Genomic DNA, 8,137 nt, shown 5'->3' with positions numbered 1-8,137 from the left:
GCGGACAGGTTGCCGAAGAAGGCGCCCTGGGCCCCGGTGCCGCAGGCGGCCGACGACCGGTAGAAGGGCAGGCAGGCGGGCCCGGCGGCCGGCGAGGCGTTGGCGGGGAGCTGCGGGGAAGGGCGCTCAGCTCACCCTGGGCTCTCGGCGGCGCCCTCTCCACAGACGCTAGGAGCCCCAGCTGGCCAGACCCAGGACACCGCATGTCCGCCCTCAGTCCAGGCCCGTCGCACCCTCTGGGCAAGGTGCCAAGTGGTTTGCGCGGCCCGGTGCCATCGTGCTGCTCATCACCCCGTCCCCAACGTGGCTCTCCTTCCGGCCTCTTCTGCTTCCCGCCTCCCTGCGGGGGCCCCCTCTGCACAGCCTGCCCGGGTGGCCTAACTGCCGGCTCTCTTACTGGCCGCCCCAAGCACAGCTCGGCGTGGCCAGAACAGCTGCAGCGAAGGTTTCTGGGAACAACGTCGGCGAGGACGGAGGCCCCAATTAATGAGACCCATCTGAAACAGTCTTCCCTCCTAGGCAGAGTGGCCGAAACTGACTGAGGAATTTTGCAGTGTCTTTCGGGATTCTGGGCCCTCACTCCAAAGCTACAGGCCTCTCCCCGGTGGCTTGTCAGCCAGGTGTGCACAGGCACACCAACACTGAGGTCTGACTATGTCAGCTTCGTTATTTGTGACACCACCACAGCAACAAAGCTGAAAACTACTTAAATGCTCGTTAAGAAGTCAATTGGCTGAATGAAGTACAACGCGACACACAATGGGCATCAAGACAAACCACCCACGTCCAGTCCATTTACTGACATAGAGAGAAGGACACGAACTATTGCTGAGCAGCCCAGGTCCAGGACGATGCGGGCACGGCCCACGTGGGTGTAAACGAAGCCCACACACACATGCATCTATCACCTGCACACATGTGCACAGGTTATTTACAGTGGGATGCATGGGACAGTCTTACAGCTGTTCCCATTACCCCAGGAAAGGACAAAGGAACTTCCATTTGGTTTTTTAAAATGGCATCTACCAGTTTCATGATAAAAATAAAAACTGGAGAAGTTCTACCTGTATGGGAAAGCACGGGTTTCGGTTCTCACAGGTCAGCTGGCAATCCGCCCCTCCCCCGAACGGAGCTTCACTGACACTCTGAGGCGTGAAGGCAATGTCGTGACCGATATACTGTCCCCACGCCATCAGCATATCGGTGTACTGGTCATCCTCTGTGACAGCCTCATTGGAAACTTCAATAACTTGTCTTGTCACCTCCCGCACCTGGATGAAGAAAGAGTTAGGTGGATTAGGTTTGAGTTAGGGGGATTAGCTTAGGTTTGAGGCAGCTAATTTGCCCCGAAAGTAGGGTGGCCATCGTCACCTTTGCATAAATGAGCGACCCACTTAATTGGCAAGCGTCTCTGAACAGCCCAGTCCTCCACGTGCGAGCACAGGGTCTATCGGAACCGCGGAGGTTGTAAAGGGCACAGTGTTAGCCGGACCTCAGTCTAAACCTGCATCATCCCCCTGGAGAGCTGGTGAGATGTGATCCCCCACCTCGCAGTGGGGCGAGGTCCCAGGATTCAGGTCAGCGCCCACCCGCGGGGAGCCCGCTCCGTGGGCCAGGTGCCGTGAAGGAGGGCTTCCTCCAGCACCATGGGGACCCAACCCCCGTACACTCCACGCGGCCTTCCGGGGTACCGACCGGGGGCAGGGGGACCCCGTGGTACAGGAAGTGGGGGTTCCAGCCTCTGGGCTCACTGATGCCGTCCTCGTAGACGGGGGGCAGCCATCTCGCCAGGGCCGTGTTGGAGGCGCCCCACCTGGGGTGGTCTCTGCAGAAACAAGCGGGTACACGCATGAGCCGGGGACAGCAGGGCAGGTGGCCGCAGCCTGCATGCAGCGAACCACCCGAGGCCAGTGGGTGAAGCTGGGCTCCGGACTGGTCCTGCCTCACACCGGCGGCCGCGAGGCTCTAGGGATGCTGGACATGGGGGTCTCGAGGTCACACACCCTCAGCCTGAGACACCCTGGCACTGGGGCGTCCTTCCACCCGCCCTGTCCAACAGCCTTCCCCTCTTCTCCCATCCCCGCCAGGTGTCGCCCTGTGGGCCATGCAGCGGGTCCCTGCCTGGAGGAGAGACGCAGAGGGCTTCCCCCCCCCGACGGAGAGGCCGACGGGAGTGCCGCTGTGTCTGACTTCTGTTCACAGCGCCATACAGTGTGCCGGGCGCTGTGCCTTGTCCTGTCTCATAGATCGTCCCCGAGCTTGGAGTTTCTGCCAGCAACATGGTTTGCTGCGACGTGCCGAGATGTTCTGAATTCGAAAGTGAGATGGCCGTCAAGGGCGCGTGTGCTCATACGTTCATCTGAAGGAAACACGTCAGGTGTCTTCCGAGAGCCACGAACCGTACTGGATGGAGCTGGCGGAGGGGACCGGCAGGTTGGGCGAGATGGCAGTTCTCCACACACAGATTGATCTGCAAATTCTTCCTATCAGTCAAACTATATTTCGTCAAAGATATAAAGTGCACGATGAGGCAAAGCTGTGTTTGATAACATTTTGATCTACTTCTGAGCAGATCGTGGCAAGGAAGTTACCGCTCAGTAAAATCACAGGTGTAATTAAGAGTGATGTAATAGGTCCTGGAAAACTTTCCAGAAATTGAGAAAATAAGAGTAATGACTGGTAACTAATCCTTGTGCAAATCAGATGCTTTCGAATTTTTGCTATAAAAAAGAATCGAAGGACAGCCTGATCGAGTTGTTTGCTGACAGATCAATAAAAGTAATTTTAGTGGTATGTCTTCATACGTTCCTTTTCTGCTATGTCTCAGAAAGGATTTCGAGGATTAGCTTCCATCACTGTAACTAAACTTCTGTTCCTGGCCATCTGTCTACAGGGTACCTAACGTGCACTCCTACAGAGGTGGGACAGGCAGAGGATCGCTGTTGGCTCTGCCTCCCTCTCCAGTAAGGAAGGCAACCATCTAATTCACAGTCCACAGTGGAATGCCTCGAGGGTGAAGGGGATACCATAAAAGATGAACAAGGCGCTAACTGGAACGTTCCAACCATCTCATCAATAAGTTAATTCCAATAAAAACATATCTCTATGTTTAATAATTACTTATCGACATTTGTGCTGATTTGATCAATCGTGTCCTTGTAGTAGTTGTAAAAATAATCTCCATCTTGAAGAAAACAATGAACACTTAGGCCCTTATGCTCTGTGGAAACGTTCTAAACATGGAATTTCAACTTATAAAATACGTAACATACGTAAAATAAATATCTGAACGTGTAAATGTATATGTAAATATATAAAAATAAGTGAAAATGTTTACATAAAAATAAGATATCAAATTTTATAAACTTACAGGGCATACATAAAGTAATGGCATACGTAAAAGGGGAAAATAAAAGACCTTCAATCATAAAATATCCTACACTTGAAAAAAATGGTAGCTGATTTAGAATGGAACGATCAGTTCAAAGAACCAAAAAGAAATTTTATGTTAAGAAAAACTGTATTCTGCTTTTAGGAAACGGGTTACTTTGGGTACAGACTGCGGCAGGTACGTGCGCTGGCATTTATCGCTGAGCCCACGTGGGAACACCCGGCAGGCGGGCGTTTCCTTGGCGACTGCACGGTCTTTGCACGAAGGGAGAAGGGTGCGAGTTGTGAGTTCGCAGCAGACAAGCAGTGCTGGGCTCCTTGGGGTCACGTGGCAGGACAGTTTGAATCGGCAAAGATTCGCGTCTAGATGTTTTAAGGCCCCGCCCGGCATCTGGTGTGCGGACCCGCCAAAGCTACAGGCCTCTCCCCGGTGGCTTGTCAGCCAGGTGTGCACAGGCACACCAACCCTGAGGTCTGACTATGTCAGCTTCGTTATTTGTGACACCACCACAGCAACAAAGCTGAAAACTACTTAAATGCTCGTTAAGAAGTCAATTGGCTGAATGAAGTACAACGCGACACACAATGGGCATCAAGACAAACCACCCACGTCCAGTCCATTTACTGACATAGAGAGAAGGACACGAACTATTGCTGAGCAGCCCAGGTCCAGGACGATGCGGGCACGGCCCACGTGGGTGTAAACGAAGCCCACACACACATGCATCTATCACCTGCACACGTGTGCACAGGTTATTTACAGTGGGATGCATGGGACAGTCTTAACAGCTGTTCCCATTACCCCAGGAAAGGACAAAGGAACTTCCATTTGGTTTTTTAAAATGGCATCTACCAGTTTCATGATAAAAATAAAAACTGGAGAAGTTCTACCTGTATGGGAAAGCACGGGTTTCGGTTCTCACAGGTCAGCTGGCAATCCGCCCCTCCCCCGAACGGAGCTTCACTGACACTCTGAGGCGTGAAGGCAATGTCGTGACCGATATACTGTCCCCACGCCATCAGCATATCGGTGTACTGGTCATCCTCTGTGACAGCCTCATTGGAAACTTCAATAACTTGTCTTGTCACCTCCCGCACCTGGATGAAGAAAGAGTTAGGTGGATTAGGTTTGAGTTAGGGGGATTAGCTTAGGTTTGAGGCAGCTAATTTGCCCCGAAAGTAGGGTGGCCATCGTCACCTTTGCATAAATGAGCGACCCACTTAATTGGCAAGCGTCTCTGAACAGCCCAGTCCTCCACGTGCGAGCACAGGGTCTATCGGAACCGCGGAGGTTGTAAAGGGCACAGTGTTAGCCGGACCTCAGTCTAAACCTGCATCATCCCCCTGGAGAGCTGGTGAGATGTGATCCCCCACCTCGCAGTGGGGCGAGGTCCCAGGATTCAGGTCAGCGCCCACCCGCGGGGAGCCCGCTCCGTGGGCCAGGTGCCGTGAAGGAGGGCTTCCTCCAGCACCATGGGGACCCAACCCCCGTACACTCCACGCGGCCTTCCGGGGTACCGACCGGGGGCAGGGGGACCCCGTGGTACAGGAAGTGGGGGTTCCAGCCTCTGGGCTCACTGATGCCGTCCTCGTAGACGGGGGGCAGCCATCTCGCCAGGGCCGTGTTGGAGGCGCCCCACCTGGGGTGGTCTCTGCAGAAACAAGCGGGTACACGCATGAGCCGGGGACAGCAGGGCAGGTGGCCGCAGCCTGCATGCAGCGAACCACCCGAGGCCAGTGGGTGAAGCTGGGCTCCGGACTGGTCCTGCCTCACACCGGCGGCCGCGAGGCTCTAGGGATGCTGGACATGGGGGTCTCGAGGTCACACACCCTCAGCCTGAGACACCCTGGCACTGGGGCGTCCTTCCACCCGCCCTGTCCAACAGCCTTCCCCTCTTCTCCCATCCCCGCCAGGTGTCGCCCTGTGGGCCATGCAGCAGGTCCCTGCCGGGAGGAGAGACAAAGAGGGCTTCCCACCCCCAACGGAGAGGCCGACGGGAGTGCCGCTGTGTCTGACTTCTGTTCACAGCGCCATACAGTGTGCCGGGCGCTGTGCCTTGTCCTGTCTCATAGATCGTCCCCGAGCTTGGAGTTTCTGCCAGCAACATGGTTTGCTGCGACGTGCCGAGATGTTCTGAATTCGAAAGTGAGATGGCCGTCAAGGGCGCGTGTGCTCATACGTTCATCTGAAGGAAACACGTCAGGTGTCTTCCGAGAGCCACGAACCGTACTGGATGGAGCTGGCGGAGGGGACCGGCAGGTTGGGCGAGATGGCAGTTCTCCACACACAGATTGATCTGCAAATTCTTCCTATCAGTCAAACTATATTTCGTCAAAGATATAAAGTGCACGATGAGGCAAAGCTGTGTTTGATAACATTTTGATCTACTTCTGAGCAGATCGTGGCAAGGAAGTTACCTCTCAGTAAAATCACAGGTGTAATTAAGAGTGATGTAATAGGTCCTGGAAAACTTTCCAGAAATTGAGAAAATAAGAGTAATGACTGGTAACTAATCCTTGTGCAAATCAGATGCTTTCGAATTTTTGCTATAAAAAAGAATCGAAGGACAGCCTGATCGAGTTGTTTGCTGACAGATCAATAAAAGTAATTTTAGTGGTATGTCTTCATACGTTCCTTTTCTGCTATGTCTCAGAAAGGATTTCGAGGATTAGCTTCCATCACTGTAACTAAACTTCTGTTCCTGGCCATCTGTCTACAGGGTACCTAACGTGCACTCCTACAGAGGTGGGACAGGCAGAGGATCGCTGTTGGCTCTGCCTCCCTCTCCAGTAAGGAAGGCAACCATCTAATTCACAGTCCACAGTGGAATGCCTCGAGGGTGAAGGGGATACCACAAAAGATGAACAAGGAGCTAACTGGAACGTTCCAACCATCTCATCAATAAGTTAATTCCAATAAAAATATATCTCTATGTTTAATAACTACTTATCGACATTTGTGCTGATTTGATCAATCGTGTCCTTGTAGTAGTTGTAAAAATAATCTCCATCTTGAAGAAAACAATGAACACTTAGGCCCTTATGCTCTGTGGAAACGTTCTAAACATAGAATTTCAACTTATAAAATACGTAACATACGTAAAATAAATATCTGAACGTGTAAATGTATACGTAAATATATAAAAATAAGTGAAAATGTTTACATAAAAATAAGATATCAAATTTTATAAACTTACAGGGCATACATAAAGTAATGGCATACGTAAAAGGGGAAAATAAAAGACCTTCAATCATAAAATATCCTACACTTGAAAAAAATGGTAGCTGATTTAGAATGGAACGATCAGTTCAAAGAACCAAAAAGAAATTTTATGTTAAGAAAAACTGTATTCTGCTTTTAGGAAACGGGTTACTTTGGGTACACACTGCGGCAGGTACGTGCGCTGGCATTTATCGCCGAGCCCACGTGGGAACACCCGGCAGGCGGGCGTTTCCTTGGCGACTGCACGGTCTTTGCACGAAGGGAGAAGGGTGCGAGTTGTGAGTTCGCAGCAGACAAGCAGTGCTGGGCTCCTTGGGGTCACGTGGCAGGACAGTTTGAATCGGCAAAGATTCGCGTCTAGATGTTTTAAGGCCCCGCCCGGCATCTGGTGTGCGGACCCGAGAGCACGTGGGGCGACAGGCGGAGTGCTTTCTCAACACTTCACGTGTTTGCAAATATGTGAGAGTAAAAATTTACTTGCTTGGTTTTGGCACTAAATTATTATTATTTTTTACACAATTAAAACATTTTGAATACAGCTGACATACAGCATTGTGCTGGTTCCAGGTGCGCAGTGGTGATTGGACACCTGTGGTCCGACGCGATGACCGCCTGGTAAGCCTCGTGCCCACCTGGCTCTGTGTGTGGTTGTCACCATGTCACTGCCCAGTCGACATTACAGCATCGCTAACCCTAGGGACATGACATTGCAGGTCGTTCTATGCCAGGGGGACGGGTAGGACAGGCCCAAGCGCCGTCTGTGATCTGGGCAGCCCAGAGTCAGCATGTCTCACGGCCATGGACAGAGCAGGGGGTGTTCTTCCTTCTGCGGGTCTCCTAGTGACACGTATGGTTCCTGACACTCGGGAGAAGGGACTTCGCTGCTACAGCTGCTCACATCAGCGCTACGCCCTGCGGGAGCCACATCAGGAACGGTGTGGCCGCGGGTGGAGGTGGGCGCTGGCCGCGTGTCCATGGGGACAGGGTGGGGAGCGCCTGTTGTCAGCACATCATCACTGCCAGCACGCCAGAGCGGCTGCGTTTGCAAACGATGCGGGACAGCCCGGTCTTTCCCTAGCGGCGTGTCAGCGGGGGGACCAGCGGCCTCTCGCCAAGCGCTCGGGTCCTTGCCGCCGGCTCGTCCTCCCTGAAGAGCCGCTCGCAGGTGCCGCCATCCACCCCGTGAACAGCACTGGATCCTAACGGCCTGGGCAGCGACCTGTTTGCTGAATGGGTTCTGCATCAGCCTCTCGCAGGCCGGGGGGACAGCCTGGCAGCGCCCACACGCCCGGTGAACGCCCGGTGAACGCCCGCAGCCGTGGGGCCCTGGACACTGTGCGCTAGATGCCAGTGGCCAGGAACCTGTGGCCTTCGTGCAGGCCCCCTGGGGCTTCAGGACGCTGCTCTTGGACATGGCTCACTTGTTACCGCAGACTCTCTGCTCCTAGTGGGGTCGGCTTGTAGCACCATGTTGTCCCTTTATCAGATCTGGATGGGTGGCAGCTGACGAGTGCCCCAGCAGAG

General features: G+C 53.3%; 1 protein-coding gene across 1 annotated transcript in view; it reads right to left on the bottom strand.

Moving 5' to 3' along the window:
- TPO (thyroid peroxidase) overlaps positions 1-8,137 on the bottom strand; it is a gene marked incomplete at its 3' end in the record, with an annotated part of 36,283 nt that overhangs the window by 18,307 nt on the left and 9,839 nt on the right. Inside the window, exons 5-7 of the mRNA XM_011382228.1 lie at positions 4,913-5,042; positions 4,282-4,488; positions 3-110 (exon numbers count right to left, since the gene is read on the bottom strand). Of these exons, the coding sequence (XP_011380530.1) occupies positions 3-110; positions 4,282-4,488; positions 4,913-5,042 (445 nt within the window). The remainder of the gene's footprint in view (positions 1-2; positions 111-4,281; positions 4,489-4,912; positions 5,043-8,137) is intronic.

Source organism: Pteropus vampyrus, unplaced genomic scaffold, assembly GCF_000151845.1.
Source record: "Pteropus vampyrus isolate Shadow unplaced genomic scaffold, Pvam_2.0 Scaffold468, whole genome shotgun sequence".
In the NCBI taxonomy this organism is placed as follows: Eukaryota; Metazoa; Chordata; class Mammalia; order Chiroptera; family Pteropodidae; genus Pteropus; species Pteropus vampyrus.
Note: the sequence above shows the minus strand (reverse complement) of the source record. Positions and strands in the feature narration are given on the sequence as shown.